General features: G+C 39.2%; 1 protein-coding gene across 14 annotated transcripts in view; it reads left to right on the top strand.

The window, feature by feature from the left end:
• Positions 1-18,649, top strand: part of Meis2 (Meis homeobox 2) — a 211,083-nt gene that overhangs the window by 134,397 nt on the left and 58,037 nt on the right. For all 14 annotated transcript variants that reach the window (XM_031371411.1, XM_031371414.1, XM_031371407.1 and 11 more), the window contains one exon: positions 15,528-15,604. In XM_031371411.1, the coding sequence (XP_031227271.1) occupies positions 15,528-15,604 (77 nt within the window). The remainder of the gene's footprint in view (positions 1-15,527; positions 15,605-18,649) is intronic.

The raw sequence follows: 18,649 nt of genomic DNA, 5'->3' as shown, positions 1-18,649 counted from the left end.
TACCAAGATCACTATTATTTTGTTCTGACAATTAGCCTTGCTTGCCTTGAGTTGGCACAAAATTTCAGTGGCTGTGCATTTCACTATAATAGGTATCATAAACAGATTCCGTATCCTGAACATTCTCTCTAACCTACATTTACATTAGAAATAAGATTGAGGATTTTGTTAAAAGGTTTAATAATAATAATAATAATAATAATAATAATAATAATTTCTACAAAATTGTTGACATCATAGATTTTTGCAGTGTGGAGAGAACTCAGAACTTAAATGTCTTCATTTCGTTCTGGATCATAAACAAGTAGCAAGCTGCAAATGTTTCCTGTCTCCAGGTCCTTTCCTCTGTGGAGGGAGATGAGACAATGGAGATGAGCCCTGGGCTCTCAGAGCCTCAGCATCTAATATTAGAAAGGTGCCTGGGAAATGATAGTGGCAAGAACTATAAATGCAACTGTTAACAGATTTATGTGTACCATCTCCCTCCTTCCAATCTATTTCTACCAGTGTTTTCCAAAAACTTTCCCAGAATGCCACCTGAGTGTGACCTGATGACACAGAGCACATGTGTTTCCTGAGTCACTTGAGTGTTTTCAAATAGTATCTGCACTTGATATTCAACTGTTTATCTGCTACGCTGTTAAATAATGGAAAGTCTTACAGCCTTGGGATGATGCTCACATACCCCTGCCTATATTGTTATAAATTATGCGGGCGGGGGGGGGGCTTCTACAAGCTTTCACCACCTTTGTGTTCATCAACACAGGTCTAGAAATATATAGTTCCTCCTGGAAAATCTATTTCAGATTTTTCAGTTATGTTAATAACCTGTTAGAGTACATGCTTCTAAATCAGGAACACACAGAAATTCTCTCACCCCTTGCAGCTGATCTGTTGCCAACTAGGTGGCTGTAGCTACTAACATGCAAATGTAAATAAACACCTTTGTTCAGATACCCTGAATGAACAAGTGCCTGCTTCAACCTCAGATAAAGCCCTGAAAAATAGTCATTCACTTACCAAGGATTTATCTAGCTCTTTTGACTTTCCAAGACTTCCTTCTATGTGGGCACACAGTAGGGCACATATGAAAGCCAAACACTGTGGATCAATGCTCCATGAGAATGTTTTGACATTTCTTTTAAATGTTAGATTTCTTCCTAAAGTAAAAAGGTCAGAAGAGTGCGGGTGGGTATATATAGATGTCATTGGAAAAGGACTGGTGAGGCGACACAGTGGGCACAGCAATTTACCAGCAACTCTGGCAAGTTGTCCTCTGCCTGCTTGCACACACACACAAACACACACACACACATATACACACACACAGCATGTACATCCTTCCTACTCTCATATACATATCATTAACACAGAGAATAACAATAAACAAAATATTTGCAATTTTAAAAGAACTCAATTTAACAAATAATCCTTGAATAACTTAACTTAAAAAAACTTTAAAAAGTTAAATACACTTATGTAAGGCTCAAGGAGAAGGGCACTGAGTAGCAATTTTTACATTTGCGTAAAGTTGGTTTCCCAAACACCCAAGGAGTTAAAGAACATAGTGTCTGCCAAAGATGACGTCATTTCAAGGTTCTATAATACTGCCGATAGTCTGGTCCCTTAAATTTAAACAGAAGACTGTGTTCCCAATTTAAGGAAGATATAGAGAACATAACTAGTTGATTGTCAAAACCCCATTGTCAACTAGCCCCTGTGCCTCTCTAGACCCCCGGCTGGTTGAACACCTGGGCCAGCAGGCAGAGCTGTTGTTCAATGTGTAATTTTACAAATATTATCACAATGGGATGCTCCTTGAGTCATCTGCGGTAACTGTGCATTCTCAGACTACTTTAGGATTGTCTAGTTGGGTTAGAAAAATCATGAGGACCTCATAAGCAGTGGCTTACATATTTCTGCCCAGGTACTCTGTGTTGTACACTGTAAGGAAACTTTACACCTCCAAATTCCTGAGCTGAGGCCCTCCTTCCTATAGTTTCTGTCAGGTCAGACCTGATACTGAGTAGATACTGAGTGCCAGGTCGAATTGTCCAAGTGAGGAAATTTTACCACTAGAGTCTCCTTGATATCCATATGAGACCCAGGTCATGTCATAGATGGGAATTAGACATGGATGGCATGCTGACCCTATCTGTATTTTCAACCTCTTTGAGATATTTTATGTTCGCTTGTGTGTTCAAAACTGCCCAGGAAGTTAAAGGAAGTCAAGGCCCCAGGTAGTACAGTTCTGGATTCCATAATGCCGGGTTCTAGGTTTTATCACATCATCTGGTCATTTAGGATGAAGCCTCCTCTGATAAAACATTGTCATTTGGAAATGCATAATCCTTCCTTGATATATACATACGAACAGTATTTTGAATTTGCTTAATGATTTTTCTGGGGCTTATTTTTTTGCCATGTGGTAATCCTTAAGTGTTTTGGCTAATTCTGAGAACTCAACCTACTCAGCTTATGCTAGACAAGGGTCTACTTCCATTATTCAAATAGAAGAGTTAAATAATTCAGATAATGATGATGTACATGATTCAATGAGTAACACATGTGCATCTCCTTTTTATGGTCTATGGTCACAGAACCTTTCTCTTGAAAGGTAAACGGTCTTTCAATGTGTTAGATTGGGTCAAGGCAAACTTAGTCTGCCATCCCTAGCAGGCATCAAATGCTAGAGGTCTCTGTCCAAAGATGCAGAAGTGCCACGGAGATACAGATGTGGCCTGGATGGCACCAGCAATGCTTGCTGTGATGGTGCCAACTGCATATTCTCAATAACCAGAATACATTTTACCCACACTGCCAAACGCCAGCTGTACGTAACCACATCGAACTGTCCTTTTCAAATCCAAGGTTTGTGGAGGCACCATTTTCAGGACTTCTAAAATCCTTGTAGGGAGTATTTTCATACAAATTCATACAGAATGATTCGTCACTATTAGTGCAAAGATGAGAAGAGGAAGCTATTTCTTTCTATAAAATCTTATCATTTAAATTGAAAAAAATCCTGTGAATTTGTCATAAACATATCTCAAAATGTTCCTCATCATTCCTCTTTTTAAAAGTTCAGTTTGATGAGGAAATACAAGCACAGAGAAATAATTAGAAGACTATTCTCTCTTGGAAATAGTCTTGATTACCCAAACTACAAGAAGTCTTTGAGTTAATATTTTCCAATTAGAAAGAAAATAGCTATGTACTAATATTTCAGAAAACTGCAAACATAGTATTAAATTACCTTATTGTTTTGACAAAACCATTTTAATTTTGGTGGCTAGAGTTTCTTTTTAATTACATTTTTAGTTTATTGTGGAAGGGGGCAAAGGTGCCATAATACCCAACCACAGGTCAGAGGATAATCTATGGAAGTTGGTTCTTTCCCACCGTGTGGATCCGATGGGTCAGTCTCGTTTGGTAAGCTTGGCAGTAAGTGCTTTCTCTCGCTCTGAGCCATCTCACCTGTCCCTATGCTTTCTTTTTGTTCATAAATGTCTAATTTATTTGGATTTAATCAGCATAGCATTCAATTGTGGTGCCAAAACTTAAATACTACCGAACTCTTCCATATTTTAGTATTTGGTCACTTTAATCTTGAATGAGTGACTGCTTAATCAATAGATATCAAACACAATGAATATATATGTGCATTTTGCTTATTTATGATATAGATTGGATAACTTATGGTTTTATATATTTAAAACTAGAAGAAATATATGGGTAGGTGTGATGAAAAGACATTTGAAGGTTATTCTATCTTGTAATTAGTTGATGGGATCTACATATGAATCAGAAGTTCACAAAGTGATTTTGTTTATAAAGCCTTCAGTGCCACTTCATTTAAACAATATGTGCATGTTGTGACTTAGGTAAAATAGTAAATGGGCCCACGTATGTACCTAGATAACGGCTTCAGGGCACTTTACATTGTCCCTGTCTTGAATTAGTTAACTTTCACTACACCAGCTGCCCTAAAAAGGGGAAGGAAAAACACATTGATAAGATAAAACCCTGGGGAATTCCAAAACAAATACTGCTAACTGAACTTTTGGATGACCCAATTGAGCCTTCTCTGGATGTGGTTATCACTCAGTAACTTTATTTACTAGTGAATGTGTAACTCGGGCAAACAGTAGGATGTCTTTGTCTTTCTTGTATTTGAGGGACTGGCCATTAGCAATACTTCTTAAATATTTAAGAAATAAATCCAAAACCATATTAAAATCAGGGTTATAGTTAAACAGAAAGAAAATCAGATGTTTTTCAAACATCCATTTTGAGAAAGAGTTTTCTTCTAAATAGTTATATCCAGACATTGCTTCTTATGCAAAAAGAAGCTTTTATGCATTAGAAAAAGTAATTCTTTGACTTTTACCTATATTTCTAAATGATGGTGTCTTAATATTTTTTGAGTTATTGACTGGATGAACTTTTGAATGTAAGCATTAACCCAATAACAAATGGTGTTTCATTAAAGCTCCCTGATGGGAGCCTGTTTCATAGTAAGATGTGAGAAATTTTCCATTGAGTTTCTTTTTACTGTGACTATCCAGCTGAGAAAGCCTGAGTTTATATTACATTCTTCTTGTTTTTTTTTTCTTTTAATGACTTTTTAAGTTATCATCCACCTCATCCTCTTATCCTGCACTCTGAGATGAGCAAAAAAGATAATATCCAACAGTCTCAATGCTTACTCAACAGATAACATTTAAAAAAAAGAAAAGATAACACTGTTTAAAAAACTGTTTCTTCTTCCAATCCTGTAAGCTTTCTCCTGTCAAGCTTGATCTTTGGTATGTTCTTATTGAATGTCAAATAAAGTTATTCAATATAAGAGTTCGTGCAGATAAAGCTGGAATAAGCAAAGTGGAATTGTTTCATAGCCTTTAATGTTTCTTAAGCATTCCTTGTTATTTATTCTATGTTTGTTTCTATCCAAACCTTAAGTTACTAAAGGGACACTTTTCTGGGCTAATTGATAATCTTCATTTTCTTCTCACTCTGGCTCATGTGGCGATGCAGTCATACCTCTTAAGTGGGATTGTTATGGAAGAGAGGATATAAGCATCTCATTATTTAACTATGTACTTCATACTTAGGTTTCTTGTTGTGTTGAACAATGGAACCTGTCCACCAAAGAGAAATCAAATGTTAACAGAAACTTCCATGTGTGTATTTCTTTTCCTGGCTTCTCGTTATTGTGATCTGAGTTCCCTGGTGTCATCCAGTCTTCTGTTCATACAAAGGCTTCTTCTGGAAATAAGAGCTGAGTAAAATACTGAATGGTTATGGAGCTGCTACTTCCTCTTCGGGTAGCCCCTCTTCACTCCCCCTTCTCATTTGCTCTCTAGCTTTTCAGCCTAACCGGTTCAATTTCTCTCATTTCAAAAGGTACTCAAAATATCAAAAAGTAGCAAAGAATGCACATGGCTGTATTTTCAAACTTGATTAGTTTGACTCTTGTGTATTGGATACATCAACAGGCCAGGGAGGACCCTAGCTAGATTCTGGAAGTAAAACACAGCTAACCCATCTCTATTTTCAATGAAAAATGAGTCTAACCTTGGAACAAGTAATCAAATACTGGCAGGATAATGTGGCAAACAGGGAAAGTTCAGAGAGGGTTGTCTGTGTTACTAAGTAGCTAACACAACAAAATCTGGACATTGGTATTTATAATTCTTAAACTGAAATAAGATCTTCAACAAAATGTTCTTTGAGTTTCTATAATGTGAAAAGTCTTCTTTCTGGGGTATTAGGGGCCTCTTAAAAAAAAGAGATGCCAACTGGGCAAACCACTGGGCAAATGATTTTTGCCTCCCCAGCCTGGGTTTCATTAGGCATAAAATGAGAAGCTTGGATTAGATGGCCTCTGATGTCCTTTTCAGTTCTGAATGTGTGAGTTTTTCGTTTGCAGTTCACTGGAAAATCTAAATAGCCTAAACTTGTTTTGAAATCTATTTCAACAAATGATCCATAAAATAAATAAGCACAAAATTCAATTTTTTGGAAAAGTGGTCTGGCTGTAGAACAGTGTGGCCCCATAAAATATTAATTTGATCATGGTGTAGAAGTGTGAAGTGATTGCTAAATGAGTCGAGGCCTTGTTTGGGACTTTGGGTTCATTTAGTTAGATTGCCATTAGGCATAGAGGCAGTGTAACATGCATGGCCAAGCAGCTCATGGGAGCATCCTAACCAATGTTAAATAAAAATTATCTTTCTTTAGCCCTATGAATATATTTTGCTTATCGTCAAAATAAAACTCTACTGAGCTTTTAAGTCTTCATCAATAGGGAAGTAATTATTTTTGCTGTACTTAAAATCTAAATCTTCTTTGGAAATGGCTTTGGCAACGCTTTTCTACACATTTTTGGATTCCGTCTGGAAGCAAAGCTAGTGTCAGTAGAATCTGACCACTGCAGAATCTCTTCCCTCCTACTAAGATAAGCCCTGTCTGAACCGTTAGAAGATGATCATGTAACAGATCTCCTTGAAAATGCAGAGAAATATTTTTGCATGATCTTAAACATCCATTAGCCTTAACTTTAGTAGTTCAAATAACTCCTTTCCATTTTGCAATTTTATGCTAAGCAAGTGCTCTTCCCACAGAGATATCTCCAGCTCTGCATTTACTTTTTGTTTTGAGTGGGAGTCTCAGTGATTTGCCCTAGTTAGACTTAAACTTGCAGTCCTCCTGCCTCAACCTCTCAGGCATCTGGTCTCTTCTCTTTCATGTTTCTTCTACCTCCTCCTTTCCTCCTCCTCTTCCTCCTCTTCCTCCTCCTCCTCTTCTTCCTCTTCCTCCTCCTCCTCCTCCTCCTCTTCCTCTTCTTCCTCCTCTTCTTCTCCTCCTCCTCCTCTTCCTCCTCCTCCTTCCTCTTCTTTCCTTTTGGGTGCTTCATGCTTTTTAGACAAAGGCTCTACTGTTGAAGTTCATTCCCAGACCCTTTCCTTTTTGTTCTTTTGTGACTTTGTGGGGTGAGGGTTGTATTGTGCATATGTACATGTATCTGTCTCTATCTCTCTGTCTTTCTCCCTCATTCTCTCTCTCTCTCTCTCTCTCTCTCTCTCTCTGTGAGTGTGTGTGTGTGTGTGCGTGTGTGTGTGTGTGTGTGTGTGTGGTATGTAACCTAGGATGACCTTAAATGTGAGACATTTTGCCTCCTTAGATTCTGGAATTACAGGCATGAGCCACCATTTTGAGTTCTCTCTGTTCTTTGGCCTTTCCACTGTGGCTCCAAGTCCACCAACTATTAATATCATAGGATATAACCATTGTTAAAAGTCTCTTAGGCTGTTCCTCAATTTTAAAAGATCCAGTTGTTATAATTTTAACTATTTATTTCCATATAAACTTAAATGAAAATGAGTCTTCCATAAATAGCCACATTTTCTTTCTCCCAAATATATATCTGGCATAAAAAAATTTTAGAAACTACTCATTTGAATTTGAAGCTTGTGTTTCTATGACACCAAACATCTGGATGAAGATGGGAAGACTCAGATGTTTTCAAATACCAAAATATTGTGTTGTTAAAACAGTTAAAATGACTATCTGAACCTTTCCAATATTTATCTCTGGATTTACTTATTGTATATACAGCAAAGGCAGACCCTTCTATCAAAAAGCTCACAAGTTCAGAAGGAATGCATCTGCTCACAAGTGTGTACTGAAGACTTACTATATAGAAAGCCCTGTGCTAAATGCTACAAAAGTTCAATCACAAATAAGACACAAACTTGTTTCTCAAATGATTTTTCAAATTAGTGAGGGGTGTAACTTAAGTGCACATAGAGATGAGAAGAGGAGAACATGAGAGAAGAGGGAAGACAAAGGAGTTTGGAGGGAACAATTACTTCCTTATGATTATGGGGATTTTCCTACTTTTGGCTTGGAAGGATGGGTATGCCAGAACTGTGGTAATGATGGAGATAATAAGAATCACATATTATGTCAAATACACGTTCCCTTTAGAATTGAAATCGACTAACCCTAAATCAGCCAGATGACTGTAGTGGTCTCTGTCATTTCATATTATCGTGTCTTCTAGTCACTATAAGGTCTTTGCAATTAAGTACTTCTCAGGTATTTTGGCTAGCAAATTTATATTCATGTCCCATAAGTGTTTCCGCTTTACCCACAAAACAGGCTGATGCTTTCTGCAGTCATTTTATGGAAACAGCATCACAATTCAACCTTACATTTTGCTTTTCCGATTTAGATAGAAAATCTTTACAATTCCACATTCATTGCACACCCAGAGTTCTATCTTTCTGATTGTATGATGTTTTAATCGGCTGGAATCACAACTTGGACAAATGGTTTAAAATCTTGAGCTATCTGTCGGGTTTCTGCTGTGCTTGACAAAGCAGAATGATGGACCCTGTTCCTTTTCCTTCATCTACTACCTCCACATCTTACTCCCCAAAGTAAATACAAAATAAAATAAATGGTCATTGTTAGCTGGGGGAGGGGACAAACCCAGAAAATTCCAGATAATCTGAATTGGGCTATGTGTGTTAGTTATGACCAACATTTTGGTCCAAGTGTCTGAAGGTGAAGGCAGGCCAATTTTAGGTAGCTTTACATCCAGTTGTAGAAATGATGACAGAAATCTGTTGTCTATAGGAGCTCTCTTCAAGTCAGGTTTCTTCTCTCCATTTGATAGCAACAAAGTTCATTCCACCCTAAGAATGCATCCTACTACATAGGAACTGCAGCGAATAAAAAGCCATTTGGCAGTCCCTTGATAAAATTCCTTAATCTACCTTGGATGTCTTCCATGCAGACAGCATAGTTAGCTATGGTGATTGTCTAAGCCGAAGTCACTTTATCACAGCTTACTATATTCCCAACATAGAAATCAAAGCACCATTACCAAAGGAAAGGAAGAAATATACCTCATGGAAAACATAAATGCTAGGACGGAAAAGTCTTTCATTAAATGTAAGGATGATAAAAGAAGGCAGCATCTAATGGTGTGGAAGCAATCCTAAGCCATATACTATGAAGAAGAAAGGCTGAGCCCCTGATTGAGACTTAAGCTTGTAAGCAAAAGAGAAGCCAGCAATAATCAAATAAGTGATTGGAGCTGGACAGAGTTGTCCATGCCTATAATCTCAGCAAGAGAATTTTGCCATGGGTTCAAGGCCAGCATAAGGTAAAAAAAAAAAAAAAAAAAAAAAAAAAAAAAAGTGAGTTCTATTTAGCCTGGCAACCTGAGCTAGACTATAGAGTAAGACTGTATCAAAAAAGCCAAAATTGGGGAAGAAAAGAAAGAATGGGCAAAAGGAGAGGGGGGAAGAAAGAAATTAGGAAGAAGGGAAGGAAGGAAATAGAGAAGAAGGAAGAAGGGAAAGAGAGAAGAAGAGATGCTCAGGCTGCTGGCTTAGCAAAAGGAGCTTTTATTGATTTTTCTGGGGTAGGCTGAACTTCTATAATTGTCAATTAGTCATGGGCACAGTTTCAAAGATGTTCTTCCGGTGTATAAACATGCTAGCCTTGTACTTGGTGGGCTAAAGGGCAGTCGGCCTCACTTAGGAGCTGCTGAGTTACCCCTGGTGTCATCGTTTTGTGTGAATGCCCTAGCCTTGTGGTTTAGCCTAGGTCTTGTAACAAGGCCCTGGATTGCAGGCACTTGTTTATAAAGAAAGTCTCTGGCAGGGTAGAAGAAAAGCGTGCCAGTTCCAACCAATGAGCAATAGGTAAAGTTAGCCATGCATTAAACAGCTCTCAAATGATCAGCATGTCTACTCCAAGAGCTAACAGGTTGAAGCAGCAAAGATGGATGACATGATATAAAGACAAAAATGCCAAACCTTTTATCTCATTTAGCCACCAATCAAGGACCTGTGGGCTCCAATGAATAATCCATATTTTGGAAAAAAAAAAAGTTCTTCAAATTTCTAGGGGAAAAATAAAATTGGTTATGCAACTGTTATCATAGCCATCTGTCAGAGGTATTGTCTCCAGCAAGCTAGCAAGGAGCTATGAATGTACCCTCAGCTCTGTGATCTCTCAAATTAGCGACTTTTTAAAGTCACCTAAGAATGAACCCTGTGAATTTGTTCTGTCGGTTCATCTTACATCAGAATTGATTCTGGGGATAATGGGGGAAGAGAATTAGAATTAACCATCACAAATTTTGCTAATATGATTGATCAGATGCTTACTATGTCAGGTACAGCTCTGCTAACCCTAGCTTTAGAACACCAGACTAATATCTCAGCCCAGTTATATACAATATAAAAGAGCTACTGACAAGCTGTGAAAGAGAACCAACGGCTAAGTCGCCATTCTTGCTACAAATACATAGAAGCAATGACAAAGAAGCCAGGATGTGGTAGCACATGCCTTTCATCTCAGCAGAGGCAAACAGAACTCTTTAAGTTTGAGGCCAGCCTGGTCTACACAGTTCCAGTTGGCCAAAGCTACACAGTGTGATACCGTTTCAAAAAATAAAAGAGCAATGAGTGAGAAGACAACTGCAAAGGTGAAAACCAAATAAAGCTCTCCTGTTAAGAAGTTATACCCCAGAGAGATGTAAATAAGATAGGATAGGGAAGGCATAAAAATTATAAAGATCTAGTAAATTTTGAAAATTTAGTAGGGGAAGATATTACCTTGAGAAACAAAGATGGGGGAGCTTTAAAAATACCTTTAGCATTGTTTCATGTCTCAACTTTAAAAATGATGAAATGTACATTCTATTCATGATATAGGAATTGTTATTCACATAAGAAAAAGTTGCTAAGTTAATGACAATTGACTTAGTTTTACCTTTTATTAGAAGATGCATTTATTTACACAAGGAATAAGTCCTGGTCTTGTTCACATGGTTCATTAAGTATGGATAAATGATATTCTTCCAAAGGAGTTTCTTCATCCACATTGGGGAAATGACTTTGAGAGTTTCTTATGTAACTAACATAACCAAAATCAAGATCTCAGGGATGGAGAAATGGCTCAGAGTCTAAGAGCATGCTCTTGCAGAGGGCCCAAGTTTGCTCCCCGACATTCACATTCAGCAGCTTACAACTACACATACCTCTAGATCTTGGAGAATCCAAAGCCTCTGGTCTACAAAAGAACCTGAACTCACATGCATAGATACTGCTCCACACACGCAAATTAAAATTAAACCTTAAAAAGAACAGACATCTGTGAAAAAGGTTATTCAAAAAAATAACAAAATCACCTGGTTTATTAGTGAGAAGTTAGAAAATGAAATTTATCATTTTCATGGTAACAGGAATGGATTCTATCTAACATCATCCTTCACAGCAAGTTCCTTGACTATTTTTCTGTTGCATTTCACAAGTAATTTGACAAAAACTATGTAGCCTTGGCTAGCCTGGAACTCTCTATGTAGGCCAAGCTGACCTCAAACTCACAGAGATCAACCTGCATGGGTTTCCCTACTGCTGGGGTTAAAGGAATGATCTACCCCACCGTCAACCCATGCCAACTCTCTCCACAACTAGCTTAGAAAAAAAAAAGTCACATTTCATTAGACTTCAATCCAGCTGAGAGATGCTTAGGTGACTTACAATGTTTTAGTCTTGCAAATAACTCCCTTTTAAATTCAATGTGCATTTCTTGTTTGTGGGCTATTTTGAAGTATCCCTTATAATTTTACAACATCAGCATAAATCTTTGCAACACAGAATGAAATTCATGATCAACCAGTTGTAGTTAAGACATTCTTAGAGAGGGGCTAGTCAAAAATGATAATTGTTAAAGGTCTTTTCACCCAATCTCCCAGGGATGTAACAATGCTGTAGCTCCACTCCCTTGTACTTGATCTATCATGTACCTTATGCTTGCTCTACCCTAAAAGGAAAGAAAGGAGCTAAGTAGTATCTTGAATAAAGATATCTTACTTTCAAGTGACTTTTTACATGAGAGGCCGTTAAAGAACATTTTCCCTCTCTGCGGAATCATGAGAGCTATACATGCCCTTTTCCCTTTGCCAACCTTTTTTAGTTGATATTCCAAGTAAGGAGGCCTATCAGGATGGGATTTTATTCACTGGTGGCCTTGGAATTATTTTGAGATGTGCAAATCTTTAACGTTTAGTGTTATATTGATGAAGGGGCTCATCATCATTGCTATTGTGTTACAACAGTGTCCTCTTAGGAGTAAGCTGAGCCATCTCCGAGCCATTAGACCCAAGTGTGTTGGCCCCCAACAGTGAACAGTCAAAGCTAGAGCTCCAGGCCAAGAGCATGGGGATTGACAACAAATTATTGCTTGTGCTCCACTTCCAGTTTCCAAGTGCAAACATATCCAAGTTTATTTTAAGTTTGAGCCAGTCAAACATTTAGTAATATACATCAAAGAAGAAGTGGAGGCTTCCCCTGTTTATTATTTCAACATGATGTCTGTCCCAATAAAGCATGCACACGACAGATCATGCAAGAGAAGTCCTTTAGTTCCGTGGTTTGCCCTTAAATACGAACATATACTTGTAAATTAATCTAAAACACATTGTCGCATCCCAATCCCTTTAAAAGCTGATTGTTCTCAATCGCCCTTTTAATTTTAGAAATCCAGTGGCTGACTGCCAGGACACTTACAGATCAGCAGTCCACCCCATGTATAAAAGGGACACCGATCTAGAGTGTTCAAAACTTGCAGAATGGCATTCAAACAACTGAAAACTTCTTCTAGTCTTCCCTATTAATTAGGGGGGGGGAAGCCATCTGTGCAAGGTGAATTTTGGTAAGGTACCAATGTTTTTAATGATTCTGGATGGAATCTGAAAGTGCTTATGAAATAGAGAAAGTATAGCCAGGGATTCCCATGATACAATGCACTGTTTACAAAAGCCTGCAGTCTCTTGACTGCATTTCTAATAAACACTAGAAAGCATTCTTGTTATTCAATCAGAGTTTACCATTGTACTCGAAGGAACTGCTTCTCTAGCAATCTAGTAGCATCTACTTCTTTACTTTTCCTAAATTACTTTGTTCCCCCTTCTCTCTCTCCCTCTCTCTCCCTCTCTCTCCCTCTCTCTCCCTCTCTCTTTCTTTCTCTCTCTCTCTCTCTCTCTCTCTCTCTCTCTCTCTCTCTCACACACACACACACACACACACACACACACACACACACACACATACACACACACACACACCTCACACTTGTCAGAACTTTTTTTGGACAAATGCAGAGAACAAGAAAAAAACACACACAGCAGGGATAGTTGGGGGGAGTTGGGGAAGGAGACAAAGACAGAGAGAGACAGAAAGAGACAGGGAGAGAGGGAAGGAGAGAGAAGGGCTGATTGAAGAAGCAGCACACCGAGGCGTGTTGCATCACCAGCCTCTTTCTATGCACTCAGAGGAATGCGTCTTTATTTCCATTTTGATTTTTGCTGTTTGCACAATTTCTCCCCCCGGGCTGACAACCTATAAAACTAGGCTCTCAGAAATCAGAGTAGCAGAAACTCAAAGGGAGACCACTGCTTTGATTTTGGTCAGGGAATAACTTGACAAGAGGATTTTTTTTTTTAATTGTCATTTGCTCTCCAAAGAGTGTTTTCAGTCAATTAAAAACTGTACTCTAGGCCTCTTCCAGTTTGAAGGCACCTTTGCTTCTGCGATGAACAACCCTTGTTTGTGAGTCATTCATTTTCTCTATTACCAAAAGGAGAATAGAGGACAATTACATTGTTTGGACGAATCCGAGTGTTAGGAGGAGTATTTGTCACAGAGGCAGAGTGCAGTACCTGACAGGCAGCGATTGATGGCCAGGAATGAGCGCGAGTGACCAAAGCAGCCTCACAGGATGCAAATTACTGACTGTGGATTCCAATTTACCCTGTTCATTTTTCTTGCCTCTGCTGAAGACCATTAGTGGTTTTTGAAGCAGTGAAGGGGTCATTACTAATGTGGGGAGGCTCTAGCAGGAGGGGGAAGGAGGGGCAAAGCCGTCTGTAATGACACAGCTTTAAGGAACAGGCTGCAGGCCCTAGCCAAAAAAGTGTCAACACCTCGCAATCAGAAAAATTTATTTTCATTTTATGCTTAACCCATATTAACTCAACATTATCATCTTTCTTTGTTAACATTTGCAGAATATTAAAAGCCTGCCTTCTATATTAATACAGATCTGGTTAACCCTTCTGCTATACAGGGGATTTTGTTGAACCTATGGCATGTAGGTTTTTGAACAAACAATCATGCACATTTTGGATGATGCATCCTATTGTGGAAGATGAAATACCTGAGGATTGAATTCTTAGATGGTTGAAAATTATCCCCTTCCTCCAATGCTGAGATGATTAGAATACTTTAAAGATTTATCTGTTTTACTCTTAACTGTATGTATAAATGTGTGTTGTGGGTGTGCAGGATGATCCAGGCACTATTCTAACCGAGAGGCCCAGGATACTCTGGATCTGGCATTACAGGCAGCTGTGAATTCCCAAACATGGGTTCTGGGAACTGAAATTGGGTCCCCTGCAAAAGAAGTAGGAGGTACTTTTACACTGAGCCATCTCCCCAGGCCCCTGATGACTCTTCAGTGATGCTAGTGGGAAACAGTTAATGACTCAAGACTTTCTAGTCCATGAACAACTCTTACATAGGGATAAAAGTTTACCTTTCCGTTTAAGAAAACCAGTGAAGTTTGTACAGGACCTTATGTAACAGATGTGTTTCATAATTACGCGCCCTCCAGCACAGAACCTGGGTTTCAAGATGAGACAGGAAAAGCGAGAGGGAGGTAATGGGAGTGTTGTTCGTCATCAATGTGAATGAACTGTGATAGGAAGAGAAGAATCAAAAATGAAAGCCATGGCTTTGTTCTCTAGTTGCTGTGCTTGAAGTTAACATGGCAAATCTCTATAGAAGGCATGTCATAAGCCAGACTCCTTCTCCCCATGAAGAGAGTGTATGCCTAGGGGAAGGGACAGGTAACCTAGGCAAGTCATTGTACATGACCTTGATAGCCCAGAGCACTAATCAGTAAAACAATTAAAGAATCTCAACCCCACCCAGACTAAGAACTCTACACCGAATCCTTTTACCTTGGCTTTCAAAATAGTTGTGATAACATATTAGCCAAGAGTCCAAACTTCTACTGTGCTTAGCCTCATATTAACTAAGAAATAATAGTTATGCAGACCAATCTCTCAAAGGGTAGCATGGAGTAAGAATTCCTCAGAAATTCACAATGGAGTAAAGGAAATAGGTCTACTCTACGTGCAATAGACAGGAATAGAGACACCCAGAATTCTGATGCCATTGCACCTCCGACTGATCAAAAACAGGGAGTGACCTAGGCACCTGGACATTCATTGCGGGTCCTACAGACTGTGACAGGAAGTTGGGCTGCCCCCACTGGCTCCTGTCCACACTTGTCAGCAAGTTAAACATATTTTTAAGCGTGATAAGGAGAACCAAGCCGTAGAATAAAGAATGCACCAAGGGTGGTTTCACGCTTAGAAGTATGTGCCTCTTTCCCAACTTCTGATGCATCTTTTAAAACATTTGTCTCTTCATCAGCACCCGTACCCTTCAGAAGAGCAGAAGAAACAGTTAGCACAAGACACGGGACTGACAATTCTGCAAGTGAACAACTGGTGAGTGACCTCAAGATCCATCTCTCTCCCTGGACTAAAGTGGGGTTCCTGAATAACTGTTTACCTTTCTTTCTTGGTTTTATTCCTGGAATAAAAGAAGCCAAGGGTCACTCCTGCATCTTTTCCCTGAGGTGAAAGTTATGCCTGGGCTAAGGGACAGGTAGCCTAGGCAAGTGGGCTTTGTACTATTTCTTCTTCTCTTTCAACGGCTTTCTTTCCTTTTTCTTTTCTTTTTTTTTTCTTTTTGTCTCCCCTAAGCTCACTTTCCCCATCTCTAATGCTTTAAAATTCTCCAGCCGAATCACAAATTGTCTGGCTCATTCCTTTTGAACACTGTTGCCCATGTGTTTTTTGCACAATGCTCAGGCACAGCCACTATTTCTGGGAAGGGTTTCTTTTGTCTGGACTCTCGGGAACAATGTAGACACAGGGTGTTTTAGAACCTCCTCATAGGTATTTATTTACCATAATTTTTTTAATAGAAGAGAAGGCTTTTTCTCTGTTTTTTAGCTTGTGCTTTAGATTACTTGCACGGAGGTATATGGGCCATCTACCCTTTGTACATGGCTTAGAGGTAACTAAGGAAAGAGGAGGGGTAAGGGATTAAATAAAATGATCACAGTGGCCAAGAAATGATATAGGAATTACTTATCAAAATACTGGCCCAGGTTTTATCAGCAGCTTAATTTTGTTCTGTACATTCTTGGGGTGATGTTCAGATTAATTGAACTGACAGTTTTCTTTCAAAATTCAGGGGAAGTATTTGCACGGATTTCAGGCCTTATACAAACTTAATTACATGGAACTCCACTTTATCATTCTAATTCCATGTAGCAGAGGTTGTATTTACAAATGAGAAGTCTCTGGCTTTATTCACAGCTTTCCTTAATATATTTATCAAAGCAGGTTCATTTACAAAGTGCTCTATCTGTGGGATACAGGCAGGCAGACATTAACAAAGCTTTTAGGTTTATCAGGCTCGCTGCCTGATGAGCTACCCGAGGGTCAATTGATTTTGTGGTTCTGTGATTCATTTTTTTCTCATTTTTCTAGGATCACAATGAGAGACATGCTTGGAGAATTAGCCAGTTTGTCTGCCTTATCTGTCAGGCAATTTTTTTTTTCCCAGGGAAGTCAAGCTACTTAAATTGGCCACAGGAACTGTCGTTATCTGACTTTAATGCACCCTATAGTGTGGATAGCATTTCAATTACACCAGTAACCAAAGCTTAGCTGCAGCCCTTTTCATGCCTACTGTTGTACAGAAAGTGATGTGCCTACCTACAGAAGCAGAAAATTGAGTTGCCTTGCTTCTGTCAGGGTGATTAATGCAGAAATAAACTGCTAACCCGAAAAGAGAGGCAGAAAGAAAGGATAGACAATACAGACTGGGATTCCCTTTAATTTTCTTCTAAAGATTGGAGCTATGTACATTTAAAGATACCCTTTAGAGCAAAATCTTGGAATAAAGGTTGTAATCTCTGGGGAGAGATGTGTCTGGGACTGTGCATTCATAGGGGCCTCCTGATATAAATATATAATGTGTAAGCATAGACATTCTCATTCCTGTTCCCAGTTCAAGTAATCAGTGGTCAGAAACAATGAAATAGACATATTCTGAGTTAGGTTTAGGAGGCTCAGCCCCACTTATTGTTTTATAACACGCCGGTCTCCAGTGTAAGGTACTGCATAGCCAATGGTGCCTGGTACAATTAACATTGATTTAGAAATTTAGTTGTTGTTTTTGTTTTGTTTTGTTGTTTTTGCAAATTTGGGACACATTCAAGGAAGTTGTGGTGGGAATTTTTGAGACAAATGGAATGTTTCTACGCTGATATTTGGCATTGACATTTGACCTTTCTTTGAAAATGCTGTCACATTTCATCCGTTCCCAGCATTTTTTTTTTTTTTGATGTAGTCATTGCCCTTGAAGAGAAAAGACGACTCAGTTCTCTATCTAAAGAGCAGCCCTCCACACAGGCACCTGGTTGGGACCTGGAAGAAAGGACCCTTCTTTTCTGAATTCCACAGAGCCCCAAGGCATGGGCAGGAGTTCAGTTGGTGTGATATTTCGGGTGTCTTGTTTCTCTGTGATTTGGGCCACATTTGCAGAGGGCGAGGACATGACAGTCTGTCACATGGCACACTTGCTGTAATATGGGATAAACGTTGACACCTCTGCCTCTACAAAATAATCCCATCTTTCTAATTTTCACACTTCCTTCTGAAAAAATTCTGTAATCCTGCCCTTAGGTCCAATTCTTAGCTAATAGCTACCATAACTTTGATAATAAGGTGTGACTCATGTGGACAGCTCCCCAAGTTCCCCTGAAGCACTGCCAAGAGTTGAAGACAGGGGCCCCCTCTCCGGGTATTTCAGAAAGGAATCTGAAGAGGAACACTCCCTACACTGGTACATTTTGAACTTGTCCATCCACTGCCTTGACAGTCACCTTAGAAAGAGCGGTGACTCACCTCTCCCAGGAGACTTCAGAGTCACAGACCTCAGATGCATAGAGTGGCAGGAAGAATGGATAATAAAAGAATGTTCTAGACCCTGAGAACGGTTACTCTCAGAAGGATCAAACTTAGCTCCTGGGGCTGGAGAGATGCTCGGTGATTCAGAGCACTTGCTGATCATCCAGAGGATCCAAGTTTCATCTCCAGAACCCAAGTCAGACAGCTCACAACAGTCTGCATCTCCAAGTCTCTGTGGGAATATCCCCAATGCATGCATGGCAGACACAGGCACACATAAATACACACATAAGCACGCATGTACACATAAATGAAAATTAATCTAAAAAAGTGACAGGCAGTGGTGGCGCACGCCTTTAATCCCAGCACTCGGGAGGCAGAGGCAGGATTTCTGAGTTCCAGGACAGCCTGGTCTACAGAGTGAGTTCTAGGACAGCCAGAGCTTCACAGAGAAACCCTGTCTTGAAAAGCCAAGAAACAAACAAACAAACAAACAAACCAAATAATTTCTAAACTTTAAACCCTCCCCCCACTGTCCAGATGTGGCCAGAGTCCAGTCTTACACCC

The sequence above is a fragment of the Mastomys coucha genome, unplaced genomic scaffold, assembly GCF_008632895.1.
Source record: "Mastomys coucha isolate ucsf_1 unplaced genomic scaffold, UCSF_Mcou_1 pScaffold15, whole genome shotgun sequence".
NCBI classification, from domain to species: domain Eukaryota; kingdom Metazoa; phylum Chordata; class Mammalia; order Rodentia; family Muridae; genus Mastomys; species Mastomys coucha.
This window is presented reverse-complemented; position numbering and strand designations above follow the sequence as displayed.